The sequence below is a fragment of the Vicugna pacos genome, chromosome 6 (assembly GCF_048564905.1).
Source record: "Vicugna pacos chromosome 6, VicPac4, whole genome shotgun sequence".
Classification (NCBI taxonomy): Eukaryota; Metazoa; Chordata; class Mammalia; order Artiodactyla; family Camelidae; genus Vicugna; species Vicugna pacos.
The window spans coordinates 71,968,693-71,996,541 of NC_132992.1; the positions used below are offsets into that span (position 1 = coordinate 71,968,693).

Below are 27,849 nucleotides of genomic sequence, written 5' to 3' on the forward strand. Positions count from 1 at the left end.
ATACATACATATATTCTTTTTCATATTCTTTTTTATTATAGGTTACTACAAGATATTGAATATAGTTCCCTGTGCTATACAGAAGAAACTTGTTGTTTATATATTTTGTATATACTAGTTAATAATTGCAAATCTCAAGCTCCCAATTTATCCCTTCCCACCTTCTTTCCCCTTTATAACCATAAGATTGTTTACTATGTGAGTCTGTTCCTGTTTTGTAGATAAGTTCATTAGTCTTCTTTTTTCTTTTTTTAGATTCCACACATAAGTGATATCATATACTATTTTTCTTTCTCTTTCTGGCTTCTTTCACTTAGAATAATGATTTCCGGGTCCATCCATGTTGCTGCAAATGATATTATTTTATTCTTTTTAATGGCTGAGTAGTATTACACTGTATAAATAAACTACAGCTTCTTTACCCAGTCATCTGTCGATGGACATTTAGGTTGCTTCCATGTCTTGGCTATTGTAAATAGTGCTGCTATGAACATTGGGGTGCATGTAGCTTTTGAAATTAGAGTTCCCTCCAGACGTATGCCCAGGAGTGGGATTGCTGGATCATATGGTAAGTCTATTTTCAGTCTTTTGAGGAATCTCCATACTGTCTTCCATAGTAGCTGCACCAAACTACATTCCCACCAACAGTGTAGGGGAATTCCCTTTTCTCCACACTGTTTCCAGCAATTACTGTTTGTGGACTTTTTAGTGATGGCCATTCTGACTGGTGTGAGGTGATACCTCATTGTAGTTTTGATAACGCATTTCTCTGATAATTAGCAATACTAAGCATATTTTCATGTGCCTATTGGCCATTTATATGTCTTCACTGGAGAATTGCTTGTTTAAGTCTTCTGCCCATTTTTGGATTGGGTTTTTGTTTGTTTGTTTGTTTGTTTGTTTGTTGTTAAGTTGTATGAGCTGTTTATATATTCTGGAAATTAAACTTTTGTCAGTCACATCATTTGTGAATATATTCTCCCATTCCATAGGTTGTCTTTTTTTTTTCTTATGGTTTCCTTTGCTGTGCAAAGTTTAATTAGGCCCCATTTGTTTATTTTTGCTTTTATTTCTATTGCCTGGGTAGACTGCCATAGGAGAATTGCCAAGATTTATGTCAGAAAATATTTGCCTATGTTTTCTTCTAAGAGGTTTATAGTGTCTTGTCTTATACTTAAGTCTCTAAGCCATTTGAGTTTATTTTTGTGTAACGTGTGAGAGAGTACTCTAACTTCATTGATTTACATGTGGCTGTCCAGTTTTCCGAACACCATTTGCTAAAAAGACTGTCTTTTCTCCATTGTATATTCTTGCCTCCTTTGTCAAAGATTAATTTTTTATAAGTCTGTGGGCTTATTTCTGGACTCTCTATTCTGTTCCATTGATCTATATGTCTGTGTTTGTGCCAGTACCACACTGTTTTGATTACTGTAGCTCTGTATTATTGTCTGAAGTCTGGGAGGGTTATTCCTCCAACTTCATTCTTTTTCTTCACTAATGCTTTGGCAATTCTAGGTCTTTTGTGATCCCATATAAATTTTAGGATTATTTATTCTAGTTCTGTGAAAAATGTCATGGGTAACTTGGGGATCACATTAAAACTGTAGATTGCTTTGGGTAGTGTCAGGTGATTTTAATGTGCAACCCAAGTTGAGAATCACAGCCCCATTTAATCCCAGTGAGGTTTAAATTCATGTTTGGTCGAGAATTAAAAAAGAAAAGACAAGAAAGCACTGGCACCCAGTGGTTCTTTAATGTTCAAACAAACGAATCACCTGGAGGTCTTTTAAAATGCACCCTCTTAATTCAGCAGGTCCAGGCTGAGCCTGGGCTTCTGCCTTTGTGACAAGCTTCCAGAGGATGCCCATACTGCTGTCCCCAGACTGTGCTTGAGTAGCTAGACTGTAGCTTAAATGAACAGGAGAATGAGAATTATGGCTCTTTTGGCCACGTGAGACTTTAAGTAAGAAGTTACTTTACTTCTGGAGCTTCAGATCTATAAAATGCAGACAAGCAATAGGACTTACATCACAGAATTTTTGTGATGCTTAAATGAGCTAATACAGGAAGCATGTTTAGCGCAACACAAATGATGCTTTTTAATTGTTAGGATGGCCGACACTCAGAGTGCTTACTATCTGCCAGGAATTTTCCCGGTGCTCTCAAGTGTGAACTCATTCAATACTGAAAACAACACTGCAAAGTCAGTACTAGTATTTCATCGTCCCTATTTTACAGATATTACGAGAAACTGAGGCACAGAGAGGTAGAATATCTTAATTTATAGATCACACTTCGGAGTAGCTCAGCCGGTGTTTGAACTCAGGGAGGCTCTGGGCTCTTATCTCTCCCCTGGGCTGAAATGGATCAGTGCAGGCCTGACTTTCTAGAGGCAGAGCTTGAGGGCTTGCTGTCCAGAAGGGGCTGGGACCAGCAGGTGGCAGCCTAAGGCTACGTGGGTGCCGAGTCCACTTGGAGCCTAAGCCCCGAGCCAGCGCGGTGCCAGGCATTTCCCCGCAAAACCGCTGCTGTCTCCGCACTCCCCTCTCCCCTCCACTCTCAGGTCCTCGCCTAGGAGGCCGCCCGGGGATCTGTCAGGAAAGACGAGCCCCACGGGACAGGTTCAAATCTGAGTGCCCCAATACAAGACTCGTCCCCACGGAAAGCAACGAGCGAAGCGAGTTTTCCGCAACTTCCCTTTATCCCAGGAAGCACCCGGCTCGGGAAACCTACAACATCTCCCTTTATACCGCAAGTCCAGCAAGGGACGGGGAGCCCAGGCAAGGGGGAAAGTCGGGAAGCCCTCTTGGAAACAACAGAGCAGTTTGGAGGCGCTGGGCATCCGCGTGCGCGAGCAGTGATTGAGTATCGGCACCGAGGAGACTCAATGTTAAGAGTTATCTCGGAAGGTGGAGAATTTCTAGCGGAGTCCCCCGGGAGGGGCAAATGAATTTGAAAGGCAGTGCACGGGTGGGGGTTCACCGGGTGGTTTCCATGGCGCCCGGGGCGTGGGGGAGGAATGCACCCGCAAGTTGTGGCGAAACAACTGTGGCTGTCAGGCCAGCGGCTGGAGAAGGCAGGAGTCAGGAGGGGTTGGGGCTGGGGGGGGGGGGGGGGTAGGAGGAACGGGGGCGGGGCGGTCACGTGCGCCGGAGGGGGCGAGGCCCCAAGCAGGCCCGGGAGCGATCGGAGTCCAGCAAAGTGACTGCACCGGGAGAGCACTCTTCCCGGACCGAGGGGCTGAGCGTGGCGGAAACGCCTTGGGAGACCTGCAGGCACCGGCGGCCGGGAAAGGGCTGAGACGTCCGCGACCGGCCTAGGGGATAGCGGTCAGGGACAGAGGAGGTCACAGCCAAGTGGGAGCAGAAGCCTGGGGCTGAGCCAGGGAGCCCCACTCGCGGCTTTTACTTAGGGTCCGGACTCCGTTTATTCTGGGGCGGACCAGGGCAAGTGCCACGTCAGCTCTAGGGGACCGGCCGAGGCCATTTGTCCCTTAAGTGTACCAGAGTCCTCAGCACCTGTCTAAAGCGCCAGGAGAGGCTGAGGTCATGGTGAATGAAGATCCCAACCAACAGGAGCGCGATGGCACCCCTTCGCAGTCGGCACTCGGAGAGAACCCCAGCGTCTCGGCCCACCCCAGCGTCTCAGCACACCCAAGCGTCTCCATCCACCCCAGCGTCTCTGTGTACCCCAGCAGTTCGGCCCACCCCAGTACCTTGGCTCAGCCCAGTGGCTTGGCCCATCCCGGTAGCTCGGACCCTGAGGACCTTAGCGTGATCAAAGTGAGCAAGCGCCGCTGGGCGGTGGTCCTGGTGTTTAGCTGCTACTCCATGTGCAACGCCTTCCAGTGGATCCAGTACGGTTCCATCAATAACATCTTCATGAACTTCTACGGGGTCAGTGCCTTTGCCATCGACTGGCTGTCCATGTGCTACATGCTGACCTACATCCCTCTGCTGCTGCCGGTGGCCTGGCTCCTGGAGAAATTCGGCCTGCGCACCATCGCCCTCACCGGCTCTGCTCTCAACTGCCTGGGGGCCTGGGTGAAGTTGGGCAGCCTGAAGCCACATCTCTTCCCCGTCACTGTACTGGGCCAGGTCATCTGCTCCGTGGCCCAGGTCTTCATCCTGGGTATGCCCTCCCGCATTGCTTCCGTCTGGTTCGGGGCTAATGAGGTGTCCACAGCCTGCTCCATAGCTGTCTTTGGCAATCAGGTGGGTAGAGGAGTTTGCAGTGTTCAAAGGAAGGGGCATCTTTGTGAGGCTGAGGGTTCATTGTATCCAACTCTGCCACTGTGTGGACACTGTAGTTTTCTGAATTCAGCAGTGTTTGTGACTCTGGGTGACTGTGGCTGGGCGTGACTGATAGTGTGAGTGAGTGATTGTGACTGGGTGACCGGGTAAGAGAAGTGGGAGAAACAAAAGGAGGAGATTTATTCTGTCACCCACAGTTTCTCCTTTGCCAGCAGAAAGCATGCTTCTGAAACACAGGCTGTTTTTATGATCTGATTCCTGAACTTTCTTCACCAGCTTGGACCTGTGGTTTCATGAAAGCTATTCTTTCTGCGGGCTCAGCCCCTGGGCGTCAGATATTCTGTGTCATCAGAATTTGGCAGGTGGTTTTTGCCTGTCCAACCAGGTTTCCTAGAGTGCAGCATCTCCTGCGCCACATGTAGTGGCAGAGCTGTGCCCTGATGATGTTTGGCAATGCTCTCACCTTCTTTTATGCTCAGCTGAAGCCAGGACAGTGGGGACAGTGTGCCAACCTCCTCCCCTGAGGGTTAGCGCCAAGTCCAGCAGGATGGAGTAGAAATCTTGCTCTGAATTTCCAAGGCCCAGAAACCTTGGAAAGGCCTGGGAAGCTCATATCTTAATCCTTTCTGTGTCTTCATTTTGGAAGGAGAAAAATTATTTTTATCTCAATGTGATTATGACCCAGAATGCTGGGCATGTTATGAATCTGATTGCCTTCTCCAAATATTTGAAGCAACTCTTTGTGGGGTCTCTTTATCTGGACCACTGCCTGGGCTCTCACTTCTTCCCAAGTGCATGCAGTTGTGGTTACACATTTAACAAATGACCAGTAACCCTTAGTTCTTAGTGGCCTATTTTCTCTTACCTGTTCCTTGCATTTTTTTGTTTAGAAAGTTCTTATTTGGGTCAGGAATTTCCGAGCTTCTCCAAAGACAAATTTTCTTTCTGTTCCATTTCACCACCAGGAAGGTAACTTGAGCTAAATTTTTGCAAGCCAGTAAGTCTTACCACTTGGGTAATAGTGTAAGCAGTCAGTCAAAGCATCAGACAGGCCTTCTTTAACACAAACAGGCAACATAGAATCCTTCACCTGGTTTTCTTTCACCTGTGGGTTTGAGTGTTCTAAAGACTGAATTGATTTGAGGGCTGCGGATGAGACAAATTGGATGTTTTTGTTCACGGCAAGTCAGAAATAGGTACTGGGGGTGACATTTACCAGCCCCCTATCCTTGAAGGTGATGTGATGGTGGATTTGAACATCTCTATTGAAGCTCTGCTGGCAGGTTTGACATTGTTGGTTTTTTCCTTTATAGGAGGGCTAAGCTGGGGAGTGATGGCAGGATTTTTCAAGCTTCCAGAGAGTTAAATCTCCTTATTCACAGCCCCAACAGGATTCAGACATTCCCAAAGCCATTGTTTGGGGAGGGCAGGAGAGCTAACCAGGCCCTCTGGTGGCTTGGTGAGATCAGAGAATTGAATACTTTTTTTAACTGTGGAGCAAAAACTAATACATTTTCAGACCTCCTCCTCACACACCTATGAGAGAACTTAACTCTACATATATCTTTACAATTTAGTAAGAATAATTACTCATTAACCACCCATACTCCCCACCCTGGTCAGAAAATGTTAAGAATTTTACACTTAAAAACACCCTGACAGTATATTTTTGTATCACGGAGACATCAATTTAATTTGGTCTTTTAGGCTTACCCACTGTGCTAACTTCAAAAAAAAAAAATGAGATTGGGAGGTATTGCTCAGTGGTAGAGCAATCCTTAACATGCACAAGGTCCTGGGTTCAATCCCCTGTACCTCCATTTAAAAAAATAATAAAAACAAAATAAACAAACCTGAATAACTCCCTCTGCAAAAAATTAAGTGGTAAAATAAAACAAATGAAACAAAACCAAAAATGATGAAAAGCTGAATTGTTCATGCTCCCTCACATAGAGATGACAGTGTTTGGTTCTTGGCTTGTGTTTTAACCTTTCTTTCTGAGTAAAGCATGTTGAATGGAGGAGAAATATTAACAGAACACCTTGAGCTTTGCTGCTTAGGAAAAAAAGGCTCCACAAAGCGATCTAAGTAGATCACACACATCCTTCCACAGAGTAACTCTTCGTGTCCCCAAACTTCACACTTAACAGCAAAACCCCTGTGCCCTGGTGATTCTGACCCCTCTCTCCTAGTGCTTCTGACCTGCTCCACAAGGCAGCAGCTTCTGCTTGCCTACATCCAACATTCATTCCTTCACGCATGCATTTACCCAGCTCTTGCCTTTGCTAGACACTGTGTTAGGGCTGCAAAGATTATCCATACCTTCGCAAAGTTTTTGTACCAGACACCAAAATTCGGATTAAGAAAAAAACACATACACACAACCAGATGACAGTATTGAGGATTTGTTTCCAGTTCTCCACAAGGTTTTTAGTATCTTCTCTGTGTAACGGTACGGGAAGATTGAAGGGGAAGGAAGCTAATCTCTATCGAACACTTATTATGTGCAAAGTACTTTTCTTTTTTTAGGGTGGGCTAATCTGGCTTTATTAGATAATCAGTACATACAAAATGAGCAAATGGAAACTAGCTACAGAATCCTGCCATGATGTGCAAAGTACTTTGTCATCCATTATTTTCCTTTTTCCAGCGCTTTGAGGTGGGGTGGGCAGATTTGCCCCTATTGTTACAGGTGAGGAACTTGAGACCCCAGTAAATGAAGGAACTTTATCCAGTGCCCTACAGGTGCTGAAAGCTGCAAACGATGTTTGAGGTAACTCCACCTCCAAAGCCCATGTCAGTGGGCCATTGTTGAGTCTTCATGTGGATGAAGCATATATTAAAAAAATAATAATACTAAGGCAGGATTTTGAGTTTCAAGTTTTAACTGTGTGTCTTGAGGGTTGTGGGTTGTCAGTGGTGATAGTGTCCAGTAGTTTCTCCTGAATTTGAAAGCTAGCACCTGCCATCTGTTTTGAAGCTCCAGGCACTGGGATTGCCTTTCACCGGCTGCCTTGCGGAGGGCTGGTTCTGGCTCTCTGAGCTCAGCAGGGAGAGCCTCAGGAAGGTGGGGCTCCCGGCTCTGGGGAAAAGAACCAGTGAGTCCTGAGCTGGGGTGAGAGAGGGCAGGGAGTCTTGGACCACAGCTGAGGTGCCTCCCTGTGTCCATGGCACAGGTGCTGACAGCCTGGCAGTGTTTAGCAACACTGGTTCCATTGTTTCCAGGGAAAATGATCTGTGCAGGGTTTGAGTGATGAGGACACATTGTTATTGAGCAAGGCTGGGAAGAGAGCCTTCTGTGAGAGTCTGGTGACGGCTTGGTGGCACAGGACGAGAGAGATGTGGGAGCCGGAAGAGAACTTCAAGGCAGCTGTGGCCCCAGTGAGGAGCCTCCCGCGCTGAGACCAGAAGGGACTTCCTCTAGGCCCCTTGGGCTACTCCTAGCACAGCACCACCCAGAAAAAGTCTAGAGAGAATAAGTTTGCTTTTCAAGGTAAAGAAAATACAGTGACCTTAAAGAATGAGTTTTGTAGCAGCCACAGCTGGGCTGTGGAAAATGTCCAGTAGAAATAGAATGAAAGCCACAGATGCATGCCACATATACAACTAAATTTTCTAGTAGCCACATTAAAAATAGGTAAAATGTAAATTTTTTAAAGTAAAAAGAACAAGTGAAATTAGTTGTAGTACTATATTTATCTCAATATATCCAAGTTATTATCTCAACATGTGATCAGTATAATAAAATTACTAGGAAGCTGTTTTTCATTCTTTTTTCACAGTGAGTCTTTGGAAATCAGCATGTATTTTACACTTAGAGACTAGCCACATTTCCCAGCAGGCCTGGAACACTGATGCTGTTTGTAGGGGAGGAAGAAGTTCCATTGACTCTCTTAGAGTCCCCATTTGAAAATTAAACTGATGGCAGTGGGGAGGTATAGCTCAGTGGTTGAGTGTATGCCTAGCCTGCAGGAGGTCCTGGGTTCAATCCCCAGTACCTCCATTAAATAAATAAATAAATAAATAAATAAATAAATAAATAAATGAATAAAACTAATTATCTCCCCCTGGGGAAAAAAAAGAAAAAAAATTAAACTGACAAAGTCAGATGAACAGGAGAAAATCATCCAGAACTAGTTAATATAAGTATTAGATGACAGGGAAGCCTTCATAAGACAATGAAGAAACGGTTAGACTTGTGCACTTTTGTGCCAGGTTTGATGGCGAGCGGACAGTCGTGGCGGGATAGGACAGGTTAAGGAGTGAGGTCACTGGTGAACTAGGGGAACCAAGCAAGGCCTGTTTGTCAGGAGTTTCAGAGGCACGTCCCTTTGCCTTCAGAGAGAAGGCTGCTCCCTTCATCTAGGTACAAGGAGGGAACCTCCCACAAGAGAATTTTAAGGCTTCTTTCGGGGAAGTAGAGGTGGAAGGAAAGGAGGTCAGAGTGACTTTCCTGTTTCTCAATTCTCTCAAACTCCTCCAGCTTAAAATATTCATTATGCCAAGGTGCCGTATTTGGGGATTGCGTGTCCTGAACCCCATCATATGTCAGGCATTTGGAAATCAGATTCTAGCAGATAAACATGGGCTCTGGGAAAGTGAGCCTGTCTGGGGGAGGTTGCATTTGCTGGGCTGGCTGATCACGTCTCACCCGGAGAGGCCAGGTATTTCTGAAGCTGACTCAAGAATCAAGGTCATGAGGCGGGTAGGCAGCCTCATCTTGTTTCAGATCATGGGCACTTACATGTGTTGAAGTCCAGGTTTATCGTTCTGGATGTTTGAATGTCAGAGACCTTTCAAGATCTGAGTGAAGTCTGGGGAGGTGAAGGCCAGCTCCTTTGCACTTTCGATGGTTATCATTGTCAAAGGACACAATGATAACCCACATGGCTGGTCCCTTGCTGGCCTCCCCTTCTGCACTGGGAGAGAGGACTAGGCAGGGGCTTAGGAGAATAGAGCGAGGCTAGTGGTGACTGAACTGAGAAGGGTGGGGTGCTTGTGGGGGCAGGCAAGTCATAGAAATGTGACAAAGGAAAAGTGACATTGGAGTGTGGTGGGGTCATGGCATCTGTGAGAGCACATGTCCCATCTACAGATGACAGCTGCCTGCGCCCCTGCCAGCCATTCATATAACCAGCAGGACCCAGTGTTGTCAGGGTATGTCATTTGGTTTTTCTTTAAAGAGATCCAGAAATCCAGATTTTTGTGTGAAATTTGTTTTTTTTTTAATTGTGGTAAAATAGACACAACGTATTTATAATTGTAGCATTCAGTGGCATTAATTTCACAGTGTATAATCACTACCACTGTCTATACCCAAAACTTTTTTTACCATCTCCAACAACTCTGTACCCATGAAATAACCCCCCCCCCAACGCAGCCTCTAGTAACCTCTGTTCTACTTTCTGCCTCTGAATTTGCCTGTTCTAGATACCTCATGTCACTGGAATCATGCAATATTTGTCATTCTGTGTCTGGCTTGTGCAATCTGTTTTTAAATGTGGATAAAATTCAAAAGTTTATTATTATTATATTCCATGTTCTGAAATTGTGGATCAGGTGAGACTTCTAGTGTGAGACTTCTGGGGAAGGTAAAGTGGAACTGGATTCCAGTTCTGCTTTCTCCTTTGTCACAAAGCCCTCACCAAAGATACGGGCAGGTGGATGAGCTCAGAGGCTGGTGACACCTGGGAGGGAACTAGCCCATGCCCCACCAAAATGGTCACTGTTCCCCTCACTCAGGGGGCTAGGACACAGTACAGATGCCTGGGTCCCACGTGGGCTTTCTAATCAGACTCTCTAGGGGAGGGGCCCAGGCTCCTGTATTGTCAATTGACTTCTCAGGTGAGGCTAGTGGTGAGACTTTGAAATCCCTGGGAGTGAGGACCAGCGTGCCATGGGAAGGTACCCTCCTGCTTGGAGCCACATTCTTGTCCGGGTGCTTTACTTTGTGTTTGCTCTATGACTAGGTGGATGCAGTTGAGATCTGAGCCACTTAATTCTTCAGATTGAGGGGAGAAGGGGCTTGGGGCAGGGCTCATAATTCTGATTCGCTTAAGGTTCTGAAAACATACTGGAAGCCCTGGGGGTGGGATGTGGCAGGGGAAGCCCTGAAGGTCTGTGAGGTGGAACCAAGGCAGATGCTCCTAATCCTTCTGTTTCTTTGACCTTCAACTCAGGGCACTGGAGGAGGCTCTGGCTGGCCTGGCCTGCCATATATCTTGGCCTTGGCGGGCATTCTTGAGGTGCCTGACCATTCCATGGAATCAAGTCTAAGTCTTCAGTTTAGCATTCCAGGACCCCTTCTCCCTCACCCTTCCTGTCCAGCCTGTCTCTTGTTCCCTCCCATCCTGTCTCTCTGCTCTTAACAGCCTGGCTCCTTAATTCTCTCTTTGAAGATACACTGCTTGGAGGAATAAGCCTTAAGCCTGGAAGAGTGACATCAGCCAGATGGTGGACCAGGAAGCTCCAGACCCTCGCTCCCCCACAGAAACATTCAATAAACTGAGGAACCTGCATTGACACATAATTATTACCAGTTTTTTCAACAAATGGTATTAGGAAAACTATAAAACTCTTAGGCAAAAAGCTTCATGGTACTGGATTTGGTAGTGACACTGATGATTTCTTGGATATGACACTAAAAACTTAGGCAGCAGCAACAACAACAACAAAATCAACTGAACTAAAAAATGTGTACATCAGAGGGCAAGCTCAGTAGGGTGAAAAGGCAACCCGTGGAATGGGAGAAACTGTTTGCAAATCATGTATCTAGTATATCTAGTGGGGGGCTAATATCCAGAATATGTAAAGAACTCCTACAGCTGAACAGCAACAACAAAATCAACCCAGTATAAAAATGAGCAGAGGACTTGTATGGACATCTCTCCCCAAAAATAAATACAAGTGGTCATTAAGCACATGAAAAGAAGCTCACCAGCAGAGGAATGCCAATCAGAATCACAGTGAAACGTGGGAGGGCGATAGCTCAGGGCTAGAGCTCCTGCTTAGCATGCGCGAGGTCCTGGGCTTGATCCCCAGTACCTCTGTTAAGTAAGTAATTAATTAATAACCTAGAGAAGTAATGTTTTTAAAAAATCACAATGAGATGCCACTTCAAAGCCATTAAGATGGTCATTAATAAGAAAAAGCTAAAAAGTTAACAAATACTAGCAAGGATGTGGAGAACCGGAACCCTTGTGCACAGTGGGAGCATAAAATGGTGCAGTCATATGGAAGGCAGTATGGCAGGTCCTCAAAAAATTGAAAATAGAATTACCAAGTGATTTAGCAATTCTGCTTCTTGGTCTACACCTAGAAGGACTGAAAACGGGAACTAGAACAGATCTTTGTACACCCTTGTTTACGGCGACATTCTTCACAATAGCTAAAAGGTGGAAGCAACCCACGTGTTCGTTTATGGATGAATCGATAAACAAAATGTAATATATACATAGGACGGAGTATCATTTATTCTTAAAAAGAAAGGACATTCTGACAAATGGTATCCGTGGAGGAACCCTGAAGACATTATTTTGAGTGACATAAGGGAGTCACAAAAGGACAGATACTGTGTGATTCCACCTCTGTGGGGTTTTGAGGTGTGTCTTTTTTTCAGACAGCCACCAGTTCTCCAATTCTTCAACACTTATGCTTCAATTCAATTCAATTCTGACACCAGCTGCTTGGAGCAGTGCTGAGCCCACAAGTTAAGGGCTCAGTCCCACAAGACTCCCTCCACTTAAGATGCCATTTGCAAGTCCTGGGGGGCCACCCGGACTTCTGACTGACCCGCTATAAATTGGGGGTTCCCTTGAGCCCTATTCAGGCTCTATAATTTGCTAGAATGGTTCTCAGAACTCAGGTAAACACTTTACTTACTGCTTTTACTGGATGATTGTAAAGGATGCAAATCAGGAGCAGCCGAATGGAGGAGATGCAAGGGCCTCTCTGGGTGTGCCCCACCTCCCAGCACTTTGATGGGAGTTGTTCACCAGCTGGAAGGCTCACTGAAATTCCTGGTTGAAGAGTTTTTCTAGAGCTCAATTTCCAGCCCCCTCTTCTTTTCAGGGGTGGAGGAAGGTGGGGCTGAAAGTTTCCAAAGTCTAATCACTTGGTCTTCTGGAGACCAGCTCCATCCTGAGGCTCTGTAGGGGCCCCAGTCTGTCACCTCATAGCGTTAACTCAGGTATGATGGAAAGTGGTGCCTTATGAATAACAAAGGACATTCCAATCACTCAGGAAATTCCTGGGTGTTTAGAATGTTGTGCCAGGAAACAGGGACAAAGACCACGTATATTTTTACTGTACCACAGGTATCTCAAGTAATCAAATTCATAGAGACAGAATGTAGAATGGTGGTTGTCAATGGCTGGGGGAGAGGGGAGGGAATGGGGAGTTAGGGTTTAATGGGTATAGAGTTTCAGTTTGGGAAGCTGAAAGAAGTGCTGGAGATGGATGGAGGTGATGGTTGCACAGTAATATGAATGTATTTAATGCCACTGAACTGTACAGCTAAGAATGATTAAAATGGTAAATGTTATGCTATGTATATTTTACCAGCAGAAAAAAAAAAGAGGGAGACACAACTTGTGAGGTGTTCCCTTCTGGCTGGGTGTCTGGGTACCTGCTCCCCTCCTGCCTTCATCTCATCAGTCTCTGTGCTTGAGGGATGCATTCCTTTCCCCACTGTGTGCTTGCTGAGTTTATGTAGATACTGGCCTTTGTTTTCTGGGGGTTTCCCCGTCTTCCTTAATTTTTCTCCTGTCCCCTTCCCCTCTTCCTCCACCTCCTCCTCCCACTAAATGGGACACTTGTCAAAGGACTGGAACCTTGATAAATACATCTCTCCTGTATCTCAGGGCTCTGGGCATAACAGGAGCTTACAAGTGGACGGACAAATTCATAAACAGACATTCCCTTCATGAAAGGAGTTAAGGTGACTGCTCAGTTAGCTGAAAGCTCAAGAGGTTGGAATAAGGGACTGTCATGCCCGGATTGTCTGTCTGATGTGACTTCATCTTATTACTTCAATGCAAAGAGCTATTAAGTCCTTACTGGGTGCCTTGATCTGTGCCAGGGTGTCTGAGAACACATCTTTAGTCCTGCTTTGTACTCATGGACAAGTCCTTTAACTTTTCTAACTTTTGGCTTCTTCTCTTGTAAGATGGAGACACTATTGGCTACTGCAGAAGGTGGGGGAGAGGAGTGAATGAGACAGCGAATGGAGGGCACTTAGGGAGCAGAGTTTATCAGCTAGAAAGTGCTACATGAAGACCAGATGCTGACACTACTGTCGACAGTCAAGGTCATTGGCTGCTGATTTAGAAGGAGAGGCCAGCACTTAAGCAGCACCATGTGGCAGGCTTAAGGATCCATGTGCGCAGGGCGTTAAGGCATCACCGGGTGTGGGAGGACACACTGCAAAGTGAGTGCAGTGAGGAGCAAGAGGGACAGCTTCCCTGAGGAGGGGACGGTTATGAGCCGATTCGTAAAGAGTGAAGTGACCAGGAGTTGGGTGAGTAGGGGAAGGTAGGCCTTTCTGGAAGTTTCCAGGCAGTATCCTGATGGGGACTTCCCCTCTCGAGAGCTACTCAAGCCAAAGCTGTGCAGGTCCCGGGAGATGGTGTCATCTTCCCCACCCGTGGTTGACGAGACCTGTTGTCTGTGGTGAGGACTTTGGGGTCTCAGGGATGACAAGGATACTGGGCCAGCTCCCAGCCCCGCACATCAGACCTGAGTCTTACAGACCTAAGCCCCAGCTGAAGGAAGTAGGGAGGGCAGGCTTATCAGGTGACTCAGCTGTTTTCCATGGCCTGATTCTTGATCCTTATCCAACAGTGCTGTTAACAGGATGTCCTTCCCTTGACTTCACCTCCCCCGACTCCCAACATCAAACAGCCCCGTGTAGATTGCAGGATGAGGGTTGTTGGAACCCCTTCAGGGATGATAAGAGGTCACAAGTTTAAGGTGAAAGCTGACGTTTCCCCTCCTTTCTTTCTTCTCTGTCTCCTGACTGCTGTCTTGCATCATCCCAAACTTAGCCCAAGGGAGCATCTGCCTTCTCTGGTTCTGCAGGACTAAGGGCCTTGGTCTTTGCCAAGCCATTCAGAGCTGGGAGAGCAGCCTGCCGGCTCGGGCAGCCCACCTGGACTCTTCTGCCTCCCCACCTTATGCCAGGCAGCTCTCCTTTTTTCTGCTGTGCAAGAACTTTAGTTCGGCCTCTGAGCCCCACGTGGTTCAAGATGAGGCCTTACCCCAGCGTGAGGGCAGAGAGTGTGTGTTTGCAGGAGGGGGAGGTGGGAGGCAGGGCTGGACTTCCTTTGCTCACCAACTTTACGGATGAGACCGTGTGTCTCAGAACCATGTGTGGAGCGGTGTTTGCTTTGGCTCCCATCTGATTCTTTCTCTAGAGGCGAGGTGAACACAAGTCCCTTTCAGTTCCAGGAGATCACTTTTTTCTTTTTTTGTAGTTTTTCTTTTTTTCCAGGTTTTTAAAACTTGAAGTAGAGTCAGTTTACAGTAAGGAAATTTCTGGCATACAGCATAAGGATTCAATTATACATATATACATTCCTTTTCATATTCTTTTTCATTATGGGCTATTACAAGGTATTGAATATAGTTCCCTGTGCTGTACAGTAGGACCTTGTTGTTTATCTATTTTATATATAGTAGTTAATATCTGCAAATCCCGAACTCCCACTTTATCCCTCCATCCCCAATCCTTCTTGCTCCAGAAGGGACTGGCTCAGAACTTGGAGCAAGGTTGGGAGTTATTTTTCTTCCTTTTTTTTTTTTTCCCTTCTCCTCTCCCTTGGAAATTCCTGATTCCTGCCCCACATTGCTGTGTTGGCAGGGCCGGGTCTCCCCTGGTGACTCTGGAGCCGGCTATCTGTGCACAGGGCTATTTGCTATGTCTGTCTACTCAGAAATGCAGGAAGTGAGTGGCCGTGAGTCATCCTGTGAAAGCAGTGTCCATCGCAATGGGGTGGCGGCTGCCCCTTGAGCAATCCTCGCCTCCTCAGACCTTTGTCCTGGGCTTCCTATTTGATGCTGGGCATGTATGTGGAGCCACTCGATTAACTCAGTCAGAGGACCGTTTCTTCTCTACCAGGGAGCTAGACAGGAACAAGCACCTGTCCCACCATCCGTCCCTGCCTGGGATGCCTAGGGAAGCCAGCAGCCGAGAATTCACTCTTGAGTTCTTTCCTTGGGGCAGTGGTTAAGTGTGGTCCATGAATCTCCAGCACCGGAACCACCTAGGGTGTTTGTTTAAAATGCAGATTCCTGGGCACTGGGGCAGACCCAAGGAATTAGCCTCTCCAGGGTGAGGCTCAGGAATCTGTGGTTTTGATTCTCTGCCAGTGGTCCTGATATGCCCTGAAGTTTGAGGACTCCTGGTGTGGAAGCCTGACCCAGCTCCGCTGACCCCTGTGTTTGGGGCCTCCAGCAAGACACTTGCTCCCTTTGGGCACCAGCTTCCTTATCTGTAACAAAAGAGCCTGCCTCACTGGGCGGCCACCCAAGTTAGACGAGTTTGAAAGCTCCTGAACCAGAGGAGCCTCCGCAGACACTCACCGAGTGCACATCTGTCTTCCCCCTCCCCGCCAGACTCAGGTTCTACAGCATTCTTGCCGGTATCTCTGGATTCCAGTCCTTTCTTTCACCTCAGCTGCTGTTTCTGGAATACTTGTTGATACATCCTCTTCCCTTGCATCATAGGTTGGGCACTTAAGCAGACCCACCTATCTGATGAGTTAGGTTGGGACCATGGCCGCCCTTCTGGAATTAGGTTACCCCCCATGAGACTTTGCTCATAGAACACAGGCCAGAAAAGGCCATGCCTGGCACGTGGTGGGGACTGAGAACAGGGGGATGGAAAGATGGATGCCTGCTCTTCTGGTTTTACACTTTATCTTTGGGGCATTACCTTCTCATTGCGGAAGGAAAATTCCAGAGCATATTCAATGACTGGCATTGCATAACATGCAATCATGACCTCAGAAGGAAAGGAAGTGGTGGTTGTGGGAAGAGTGCAGCTTGATCCAACCCTCTTAGTAGTCTTTTTCACTTTTCTGTGGAAGTGGGTCTGAGAAAATCCCCTCCACCTCTACCCTCAAGGCTTTAGACCTTGAGGGCCGAAGTCTGCCCTCAGAGCGGCAGATGGTAAAGCTCTCTCCTCTCTGGGGCTGGCGGACTTGGGGGTAAGGCCTGGGGAGACCCGGCTCCCTGGTTGCCTGCAGCCACCTCCTCTCCACCCTCCCCTTACCAGATTTCTACCTCCAGGGTGTCACTGGCCGGCCCCCAAGATAACATCCTTGGTCTCTGGCCTTGGGACAGGCATCTCGTCAATGCCGGTCTTGTTTATTTGCGGAATAAGCACAGTTCTCCTTGGGAGCCTTTGGTTCTCCCAAAGCTACTGTGTGGGATGGGAAGTTGTGTTCGCAGGGCCCAGATCGCTGCTCTAAGTTTGTTTAGAGACTCTGAGAGACGTGGACATTCTCTCCCCTCAGTGGACTGCCTCCAACTCACCGTCCAGAAAGAACTTTGATAAGAGCTGCAGAGTAACTGTAATCCATTTTGTGATGACCCAGACACATTCCCTTGGCAAAGGATCCCACTGGACGCTGGTTCATCTTGAGTCACAGTTCACATCTTCCTGGGATTCCTGGCTGCTTGGAGCCACGTCACGGCTTAGCGAGGTTCTCTGGGGAGGGAGCAGGGCTGGGGACAGGACTATCAGAAGCCCTGGTGTTTACCTCACCACTGATTAACTCTGTGACTTCGGCAAGTTGCTTAAACTCAATTATGATGTGGAGAAAAAGACATGCCCTTCACAGGGCTCTGTGCCTCACCTGTGCCGTGGGCATCCTGCTCTTCACCTCACTGGATGGTTTTGAGGCTCCAGGTATGTGCTGGATGTGCAGGTGCCTTGAAAACTGAAATTTTGTGCAAATGTGAGTTTTCAACTGCCCTTAAAAAAGAACTCTAAACTTCACTCATGACACTGAGAGTAAAAGGGCTTCCTGTACACAAATCAGGTCCGTTCATCTGGTCAAGTGCAAGCTTGGATTAGGGGCCACACTCTGTTTACAGACTCGCCATTCTTGGCTTTAGAGTCAACTCTTCATTTCAGAAAAATGTCCAGGTCATTCTGGCTGAAGGAGCCTCTCCCAGAGCTCCTAGGTTCCGGAGCATCTCTGCGGATGTGGTCCTTTGGACCAGAGCTATGCTGCAGCTTCAGGACTCCTGTGGACCATTCTATTCCCTTTGATTTCAAGAAGGGCCTTTTGCCAGGGCTTGGCACAAAGCAGCTTTTCAGTCTATATGTGTCTTGGATGGCTCCTCTCTTCGGAATAGGAACACGGCAGTGGTGACAGAGCAGAGAATCTAATTCGTTCGCACTGTCAGGAGATGGGGCCCAGGAGTAAGAGATCTTCTCCTAAGGGCCTGGGGGTCCAGGTCTTAAATCACACTTTCTCCCAGGTCCATTACACTTAGCAAGTGGCAGTGACGGGTGCTAACGAGTGGGCACTGGTGGGGCTTGGATGGTCCTTGTGACCATGTTGCCTTCTCTCTCTCCAGGGTCCTTCTATCTCTCCTTAGGGAAGAGGGTACCCCATTATTTGCTCCAGGAATGCTAGCCCTATATTCTCAAGCTACTCCACAGAAATCCCTGTCCTTTTCTAGGGTGCCCTCACCCTAGGCCAGATCTCTGTCCCGTGCAAATAACCCACATGAGCCCCTGACCATCCAGTCTTTGTTCCTCCTTGAATTCTACTTGTCCTGGATTGCATCCCCTCTGGCCAGCTTCCCTGTGTCCCCCCAGTTGACAGCAGGTAATGTGACAGATGCGAGTCAGTGAATGAAGGTACTTCTATCTCATGAAGGACAACCTTGGATTAACAGCTGTCCTCTCCATTTTTAGGGCCTGGCACTGTGACCTTTATAGTCAGTTCTTGGGAGCTGTGGTTTTACTGAGACAATGCTCCACAGCCTTCATTGATTGACTGAACAAATATTTACTGAGCATCTCCTCTGTTTCACTCAACATTCTGAGGTTGGAGGATGCAGTAGTGAATGGGACTGAAAAGGTCCTGGGTTCACACTTCAGGAAAGACAGATTAGAGTGACTAGTAGGGGAAAGGTCAGGCCAAGTAGGAGGGGAGATGACATCATGTAAGTAGGTCCAGAGTAATTCCCTGAGTCCCAGGCCAGAGCTAATGGTGCTGCTTTCTCGGGGTGGTGGTAGATGTGAGGTACTTATGGTTTTCCTGTGCAAAGTTTAGATTTCTTTTTCTTCCCACGCCTCTCTCTGGGATCATGAGGCAGGGCTAGTTAACTTATGTAGCTGGCTTCTTAGGAACAAGCTGCCTGGAGCCCAGCCTGTCTGTGTCTGGAGACACAGTTGGGGGAACTGGAGCTGGCTCGTGCAGCCCTTGAGGAAATCACACTTCCCGGGGCCTGCCTGTGAGTAAGCCCCGGGTCCGGGCTTCACCTCTGTAAATCCGAATGGGAAAGCTGTCACCGAGAAGCCCAGCCAGACTCAGAAGAAAACTTGGGAGGATGAGAAACATGTACTGTCACATGAACGACTTTCAGGAATGACAGGATGTGACATATCAGACCAAGCAGACAGTTCTGCTTTTGATCAGCTCATCATCTGTCACGAGGCAGGGAGTGGTAGGGTTGAGCAAGGCAGTGGCACACAGGATGGTAGGTCCCTCTGTTGGCTGCTGCGGGCTGGCATCTGGGTTGGGGTTGGTGGAAGTGCCAATGTATCTGGGGGGAGCTTTGCAGGTTACCTCCTTTAAATGTGAAAAACTTGGAGAAAGTGAGGCCTGCATTCTGCCACTTTGCTGACCTGGTGGTTTGAAACGTGCCCCTCATTTTCCCTCTTCCCCAGCTGAGTCATTGGGAGTCTGTGTTCTAGGAGTCTGTGGTCATTGGCCATCAGCTCTGTCGGCCAGAGGGCCCTGTGAGTGGAGAGGCCAGCAGTGAGGCAGGCTCTCGGGAGCTTTTGTGTCCTCTCTCACATAGACCAGGACTGAGCCTTTGCAGATGTCACCACAGGGACAATATCATGAGGAACATCTACCTTAAAAGGAGGCATGTGTGTTCCAGGAGCCTCTAGAGTTGATGACCTAAAGCAGCACAAATATGAGGCTCAGCTGAAAAAATTAAGCCCTTTGTCAAAATTCCTTTTTTTAATTAAAAAAACATTCCCTGTAAAACTCAGACTCCTCCTCTAAACTTAGCACCTGCTCTGAGAACAGCCTAAGGTACCTCTGCCCTTCAGTACCTTGTCCCCCTCAACGAGGAGGAGGGAAGCCAGCACCAAGGCTGTAGGTCAAGACCAAGGTGTGTTGGCTAGCTTAGGAGCTTGCTCACGTGAGCTCTTTCTCTTGCATCTGTTGTCTCCTCCCTTGCCTTTTAGCGTGGTGCTTAGTTTCAGTAGGTGTTCAGTAAATATTAAGCGTAGGTTTGAGGGTGGGGAGTTGATCATCTTACATTCCAGTGGCCCCCAGGTCTGCTCTTGGGGAGCCCCAAATGGGAGGTCTTCCCTGTGTCATGCCTCCTTGCTTCTGCTTTGTTTTAGTGGTAAACTCTTACAATACAGAAAATTGCTGCTGTACCTGACTTGTTTGCTCTGGAGGAGACTAGAAATACTTGAGTTAGGTTTCAGCTGCACAAATCGAAAGGTCATCTCTTTATTAGAAGACATTTCCTGAGCACAGTCCCTGTACTTGGCAGGGAGCTGGGTGCCGTGTGGGGAAGGGTCACACAAGAAAATGTTAGTCAGTGTCCCTGTCCTCACTGTGCTAAAATCTAGCTGGGGAGACAACAAATGCCCTACATGGAAAACGACCAAGAGCCAGCATTGCATAAGAACGAGCAATCCCATAGGGTGTAACTGCGAGGTTACAGCTGGAGACACCTCTCATGACAGCTTCCTCCAATGGCTAGGTATACAGGAGGTGCCTGAATGATAGAGTCATCTAAGACTGGAAAACCGGTCAGGTCCAGGAGGGCGGCTGTTTCTGCGGCATTCACCTTGCTCTTCAAGGGATTTGAAGTCAGATTGCCATGGCCTTGACTCTCAGTTCTGCCATTAGAAGCTGGATGATCTTGGGCAAATTATAGTCTTCTTATCTCTAAAACCAAACCAGAGATAATCTTGCCCGTTTTAGGGGATTATTGTAAGGAATTAAATGAAATCACGTGTGAAAAATCATTTGGCCCACTCCCTAGAACACAGTAGGTACACACTAAATATTAGTTTCCTTCTAGTTTGAGTAATAAAATAGCCACGACCTGGTAGCATTAGCCAAATGGCTAAGGGTGCAGACTCTAGGACTGATGGACTGAGCTTGAAGTCCAGCATAGGACACGTGCTGTTCTATGACCCTGGGCAAGCTACTTACGTTGTAGGTTTCTCAATTTTAAAATAGGGACTGAAAGAGCATATCTATCTGTATAGTGCTTCATAGTGCTTAGGACAGCAGCTGTGGCCTGGCGAGCACAGTGGATCAGCTGTGATTCCTCTCCTTACCTTCCCTGGGAATCAGTGATTACAGGCTGTCCTGATTCCACTAGCCACTGCCTCCTGCTTTTCCCTAACCTCTTTCCCCCAAAGGACTGAGGAAATCCAGGGGTGTTGCGGTTATATAAGCCACCAGCATAAACACAGATTTGAGGACGAGCTCTCTGATCGGGGAGGGACTCTAAGGAAGTCGAGAGGTGACCAGCTGTGACCTTGCTTCCCAAGTTCTTAGGGACCTAAGCTTAGCCTTTTAAATCCATAAACCCCTTTCGTGAGTGATTTTCCCCCAAATCAGTGGGATTGTTTTGATCCTGAAGGTCTGCTACCTCCTTAATCCTGAGTTGGCCCTTTCAAAAGAAGCCAAATGCTTGGATTTGGGAATTTAAAAAAGACAGTCATATGAGCTGGCTTTACGCGCATATTAATGTAGACCAGGAGCAGGTAGGCATGTTGCTGTAGGGGGTAGAAAGTAATATACTGCATGTGTAGCACATTTTAGTGCCCATAAATGCTGTGTGGACTTACGTGGCCCTTTGTATAGTAACATTTTCATACATTTGTCTATGTCACTTAAGTTTTCCTCAATTGTTATACTCTGTGACCCTTAACTGCCAATTAATCTGTACCTCATTAAGGCCGTTGCTAGTGTACATGGATATGTGTAGATACACACATGTGCCTGGTCACTCATCACGTAAAAACACCTTGTGGGGGCTGGCATCGTGCTGTGTGCTTAAAGGTTGCTCCTAGGAGTTGAGCAGCTTTAAGCAAACCTGGTATATGGAAATCTAGATGGAACCCAGATTTATCCGTCAAACAGTGCTGATTTAAGAACAACCCCCTACCATGCTTTTTTAAATAGCACACTTTCTCTGAGAACCTTGTCTAGATTTAAATTTCTAACCACATCTTTCCCCAGGTCTCGGCTCACAGCTAATCTGGGACCTGACATTCCAGTAAACTGCAGCCCATTCATTCAACACCCATTTTTAGGGTAAACCCCTGTTCTGCTTACCAGGCACCAGGCTAAGGTCACAAAAAAGGCTGCAAACCAAAGGCTTAGAGGAGTTAGGGCAAGGAGGTTCCACCTCTGTAGGATAATTAAGGTTGAGATGGGCTGTAAAAGAGGTAAGGTGGGAGACCTTTCCACGTAATGAATCAGCTGGGATAAAGGAAGACACCAGAGGATGAAAGGTTGAAATTGTGAGTCATCCAGTCTGGCTGGCGTACAGGGAACATACAGGGAAGTTAGGTGGAGATGGAACTGGAAAGATAGTTTGAAACTAGGCGAGGAAAGCCAAGAACAGCAGGCTGAGGGGTTTGAACTTGGTCCTTCCTCAGAGAGGGCTGGCTCCCTGAAGGTCCTTGGGCAGGGACTGCATGGTCAGTGCAGCGCTGAGGAATGTGCACCTGGATACACCGTGCAGGCTGGTGGAGGAGAGGTTACAGCCGCCTGAAAGGGAGTGGGGGCACAGAGGCAAAGTGGGCTTCCACGGAAGGCTTGGGAGGGTCTGGGACAGCGTGGATGTGAGAGGACAGAGGCATGGGTGACTGAGAACTGAGAAAGGGCAGAGAGAGGAGCTGGAGAAGGATGAGGAGAACCAGGGAAGGTGCCCTGTGGGGCTGCATTAAGTAAACCGAGCACGTCTTGTTGAGTCCCAGTGGCCTCTCCTTTCCTTCCTGTCACCGTTGCTGTGAGAGTGTGCAGCGAGGGGAGGGCCAGGCTTGCAGGAGGGGAGTGAGCCCCCCAGTGCAAAGCATTCTACTGAATAGGCCATTCATGTGAGCCCATTTAGTCCTCAGAGCAGCCCCGTGACTAGAGAGTAGGAGCTGGGTAGTATCTTGCTTTTGTGGGTTAGGAAACAGGCATAAAGCAGGGAATTAACTTGCCAAGGTCAGACATCTAGTAACTGATAGAGCTGGGGTGTGAACTCAGATTTTTCTGACCGCAAAGCCTGAACCCTTAACCGCTGTGTAGAGTGATGATGTCTCTGAGGGATGTTGGAGTAGAAAGAAGGAAAGATGACGGGTTCTTTTCCAGTGAACAATGTTCACTGTTAAAATGAACCAGGTTGGTGTGAGCTCCTTGAGGAGCAGGGCGAGCCCCCATTGGGTCATAAGTGACCAAGTTTGGAGCAAGCCTTCAAGCCCAGGGCTCTGCTGCAGGGAAGGCTGCTGACCAGTAAAGAGGGACGTTTTTGACTCTTGGCACCAGAGAGCGGAGAAATCTTCCCTGAGGAGTGAGACTTGAGCCCAAGCCCGAAGGATAGATGCATTTCTTGGTGAAACAGAGCAGGGAGGGCATTCCAGTCTGGTCAGAGGACCTGGTGCAAAATCCGTGGGGTCCTCAGGCTCGGGGGGCGCTTTGGATATTTGAAAGACAGAAAGGAGGCCAGAGTGGCAGGGTCCCAGGGAGCAAGTAGTTGACCAAGAGCAGATGACCCTATGTACAGATCTTTGTGGGCTGAGGATTTTTAGCCCTAATTTAAAAGCCCGGGGAAGTCACTGAAGGGTTTTAAGCAGGGGAAGAACATTATCTGATCACATTTTCCAAAGCTCACTGGCTGCCGAGTGGAGAGTGACTCAGAGCAGAGCCACGCGGAAGCCATGTGAAGGCCACGCTAGTTCTGAGGCAGTGTCTCCCAGACGCCCTTGAGGGGTAAAAGGATTTCCCGCAGAGGGAAACACCAGTACTCAGGCCTGGGGGTTGCAGTGGGGTTGGGGCTGGCGGCCTTTGTCATCAGGCCGGGTTGGGAAACACTGCTGTGGGTGGGGTAAAAATGAACAGAAATGAACTCCACTTTAAAAGTAATTTTTACAAAGTAAGTTCCTGAAGAGCCAAGGTGGTGACTTGGTTTGACTGGATTGTGTCTTTTTGCCCACGGCTGTCATTTGTTGAGGAAGATAAAGCTGAGAAGAACAATTGCTGGGGCATAAGCCCAGTCGGAAGCAGCTGGCAGTGAGTTTTAGTCATTACGGTGGGTCTCTGGTCTTGTTGTGACTGCGGGAAGGTGTGGGTCCCAGCCTCCGAGTGCTGCATCCCCCCAGCTCTTCACATTATTCTAGCACTGACTTGGGCTGCAGGTCTCTGGGACCTTGTCTGCCTTGGTGGTGTCCTGTCGAATGAGTGACAGAACTCAAACAAGTGAGACTATAGGCTTGTGTGTTGACTGGTATCACACCGACAACTTTTCCTGGGAGGCAGGAGGTGAGCTGGGGCCTGGAGTCAGACAGAACTGGGTTAGGAGCTCTGCTCTTCTGCCTGTGTGACCTGGGGCTGGGTGCCAACCCCTAGTTTTTCTCATTTTTGTCTTTGTTGTAAGGTTTCTTGGGTTAAATGATAAAGATAAACTGTATTATGTACCCAGTGCATAGTAGGTGCTCAAAAGCTAGTCCACCATCCTACCCTCTTCCTACTCCCCCTCAACCATTTCCCCCCATTAACACTGTGGTACAACATGGTTTGTAGAAAGAACGTGGACTCTAATGGGTAGATTCTACCAGCTTTTGTGTAGACAAGATCTTCCACCAACATCCATCTGTCCATCTCTCCAGCCAGTCACCGTGAATGAGCACCTACTAAGGGACAGACGTAGGAACCAGGAGCCGGGTGTAGAGCTGTGCACTCTCACTGTCTCAAGAAGCAGGAAAAAAATGTCTTGAAAACACTAAAGAGGTAGCATCTTACGGTTCGGTGCTGTATTTTGGTTTCCACACTGGGCATGAAAGTACCACCAGAGGCAGTTTCCTCCTGGAGAAAGGTTACTGTGAGATAGTGTTCCTGTCTGGCCGGGTTACCTCGCGCCCCTTTGCTGGCTGCTTCATCCTGAGGCTGGAAGAGGCTTTGATGCTGGCAAGGCACTCAGGCAGGCTTAGTGTGTGGACGGAGAATGGAGCCGGGCCTCTGAGCAGTAGGCGTGTGGTGTGGCGTCAGCTGGGAGGACTTACCTCTCCAGGCAGATCACCTGGGATTAGGTTACCCTACATCAGGGTCCTTGTGAGAATGGAAAAATCCCGGAACCTCGGGTGATTCCTGTATCTTCCCTCGTTCTTGCAAAAGGGACCCTCCGGGATCCTATTTAAGATCTAGATCTCCAACTCCAAAGTCCTCAGTTTGCCAGGTAGGACATGCAGTGGCCCCGCTTCCCAGCTACGAAGGTTGCATTTGCCCTTCTAAGGCCGCTTTTTACCCCCAGGGTCTTGGAGATCAGCAGTTAAGGAGCAGGACCCTACTCACAAATGAGTGTCACCGAGGACCAGTTAAGCTCTCAGGACATGGAATGTCTTCCCTTGGAGAGAAGCCTGCTCACTGGGCCTTCCTGAAGGCTCTCAGCCCCAAAGGGCACTGCCAGGCCCCATGGAGAGGCACTAGCTTGAGATGCCAAGAGATTTCGTTTCTCACCTCAGCTCTCCCAGAACTCTGTGTGACCCTGAACAAGTCACTTAACCTCTAGATGTTAGTCTCACTTCGTCTCCATTTGGCCCTCTAATAGCCAGATTGTAATAGTGGATGGCAGAACTCTCACACTGTTAACATTCTGTAATTTCAACCCACAAATATCGCCATTGGCGTTATCCTTTGTATTTTTGTTTCAGATCCCTTCTGCCCCCACTAGATTATAAAGTTCCATGAAGGCAGGATCTCCGCCGTATACATCTCCACCGCTCACCTCCCCCCTCAAATATCTAGCAGAATACACTTCACATGGTAGATGCTGTAAAGATCTGTTTGATGTGCTGATTGTACACTGGCGTCCAGTGCAAGACCCCTACACTGAGCCTACTGATCCTGGTTTTTGTGACTATCCCAGCACTGAGCACCACTACTGACCACCCTGAGTTGCTATAATTCACAGGCTGGAAAGCCAATCAGGATGAATCAGCCCTTTGGCAGGTGATGAATGGTGTTGTAATAGGACATGCAGACAAATCACTTCTCTCCCTGTAATTGTTTTCAAGTTCAATAAAGGAAAAGCAGAAAGAAATGAGCTGATAGAAAAGGTTTTATGACTAAAATTAAAATTTCATAAAATGATGCCTTTACGTTGTAGGGGAAAAAAGTTATAATTACATACAATCTCATTAATGTTTAAATGCAGCATAGAGAAATAATCCCAAATAAATACAAAACAAATAAGAAATTGTGGACATTTTAGATATATATATATATATAAATAAAGGAAAAACAGGACCTTGAGACAAAAGACTTACCTTTTTTCACCCTTGGAATTTGAGGCTTGTCTGAGTTCTCAGGCTATTTTTCAGTTTCTCACTTGGGATTATGTGTGGCAGAAGGGTTTGGGGAGATGTATCGCAGTTAGTCACTCCTGAATCAAGGCATTTCTGACCTTGGAAATACCCAAGGCCACTGGAGTTTGAACTCCAACGCAGATATGAGATGTTTCAGTTTGTCAGTGTGCATGTTTGAGTGTGTCTCTGTGTGTGTGTATTTCTAGCCAGTTTGTATATACCCATGTCCTGTCTGTATAAATTTATGCTGTGATGTGTGACTTTACACCACAGATGCTTTGTAAATTACTAAGCTACTCACACAATGAACTTCAGCTTTCACGTTTGTAAATGTGGAAACAGCTTTAGGATTCTGTCTCACTGAATGCAAATTCTTAGGGTTGTAGGGTTTAAAACTTTTCCTTCAGCTGGTCTCTCAGCTCCATGTTAACAGATTCTGTGAAATCAAGAACTTAAGTAGCAGGAAAAGAAAAATCAAGATTGATTTACTTTATCATAGACAAGGGAGGGTAGGAGCCTTCATTCATTAGTTTGCACCTGGAGAAGAGCCAGCCTGCATTGAGAATCCCAACTGTAATCTTTTTCAATAGGTGTTGATAGTAAGAGTGGTCAGCAGTGTGTGAGCTGAGTTGTCAATCTAAAGAAAGATCTTTCTGGTATCTTGAGGGGGAAAAGTCCCTTTTTGAATTTTTAAAAGGACTAGACATTAGGGGTTATGTTTCTTATGAAGAGCCTCTTAAATGTGTGCTGTCACCTCTTGGCCATTGGTGCTATGATTGATGTCTCTGTCTTCTATAGCTTGGAATTGCGATTGGGTTCTTGGTCCCTCCTGTCTTGGTACCCAACATCAAAGACCAGGACAAGCTTGCCTACCACATCAGCATCATGTTCTACATAATAGGAGGTGTGGCCACTCTGCTTTTCATCCTTGTCATCATCGGTAAGGTCATTAGCAGACTGATGGGGGAAGGGGAGGCAGGGAGGTTCTGCTGACTTGGGTGAGGACCTTGTGAACATGGCCCTAGAACACCATTCTAGGTACCACGTATTCTATAAAGTGTGTCTATAGAAACAGGAGGCCAGGCTTCCAGTGGTCAAGTGTTTAAGCCTGAGTAACTGCTGCCGATACAGTGCTAGCTGGTCCTGTGTGCTTTGTTAGAGGCTCCATAAAGGTTAGCGGTAATTAACCAGTTTCCCAGCACAGCCTCATTAGAATTAATGGGCAGCTTGCTGACCCCCTTTATGAGCCAGTGCTGAGTATACTTGATCTCACTGACTCCTCAACAGCCCTGTGAGGGAAGGTACCATTATCATCTCACTTAACAAAGAGGAAACCAAGACTTGAGGGGAGTTAAAGAAATTATTCAGGATTAGATAGTAAGTGACAGAGGTGGAATTCAAACCCATGTTTCTCTAACTCCCTACTGTAAATTTCTGGAACAACATGAAACAAAACAGGGTTGATGCATATTGATCCACAAACACTAATACTCTCATAGATTCACCTGAGAATGCCTGGGGACTACATTTTTAAAAATGCTTTAAAAAATATATGTATGAGTAATATACACTCATTATGAAAAAATCAAAAATACAAAATAGTGTAAAGGGAAGAATGATTAATTTAGCCTTATACCAGTTAATCCCAACCACCAACATCAGAAAACTGCTTTTATTTGTATGTATATATAATCATTGAGATATTTAGTTAATATAACTTATGTCCTCTTTTGTCATCTGACTGATATAACATGTGCTGTGATAAATGCAGAAACAGCGTAGTAGAGTTTTTCATGTTCA

The 27,849-nt window shown here is 47.1% G+C and overlaps 1 protein-coding gene across 3 annotated transcripts in view; it reads left to right on the forward strand.

The window, feature by feature from the left end:
• The first annotated feature begins 3,168 nt into the window (after positions 1–3,168).
• Positions 3,169–27,849, forward strand: part of FLVCR2 (FLVCR choline and putative heme transporter 2) — a 51,407-nt gene continuing 26,726 nt past the window's right edge. For 2 of the 3 annotated variants that reach the window (XM_072963459.1, XM_006206090.4), the window contains exons 1-2: positions 3,170–4,214; positions 26,848–26,989. In XM_072963459.1, coding sequence (XP_072819560.1) covers positions 3,549–4,214; positions 26,848–26,989 — 808 coding nt within the window. In that variant the 5' untranslated portion in view covers positions 3,170–3,548. Of the gene's footprint in view, positions 4,215–26,847; positions 26,990–27,849 lie in introns of all 3 variants that reach the window. The other variant, XM_072963458.1, reaches the window with a different exon arrangement.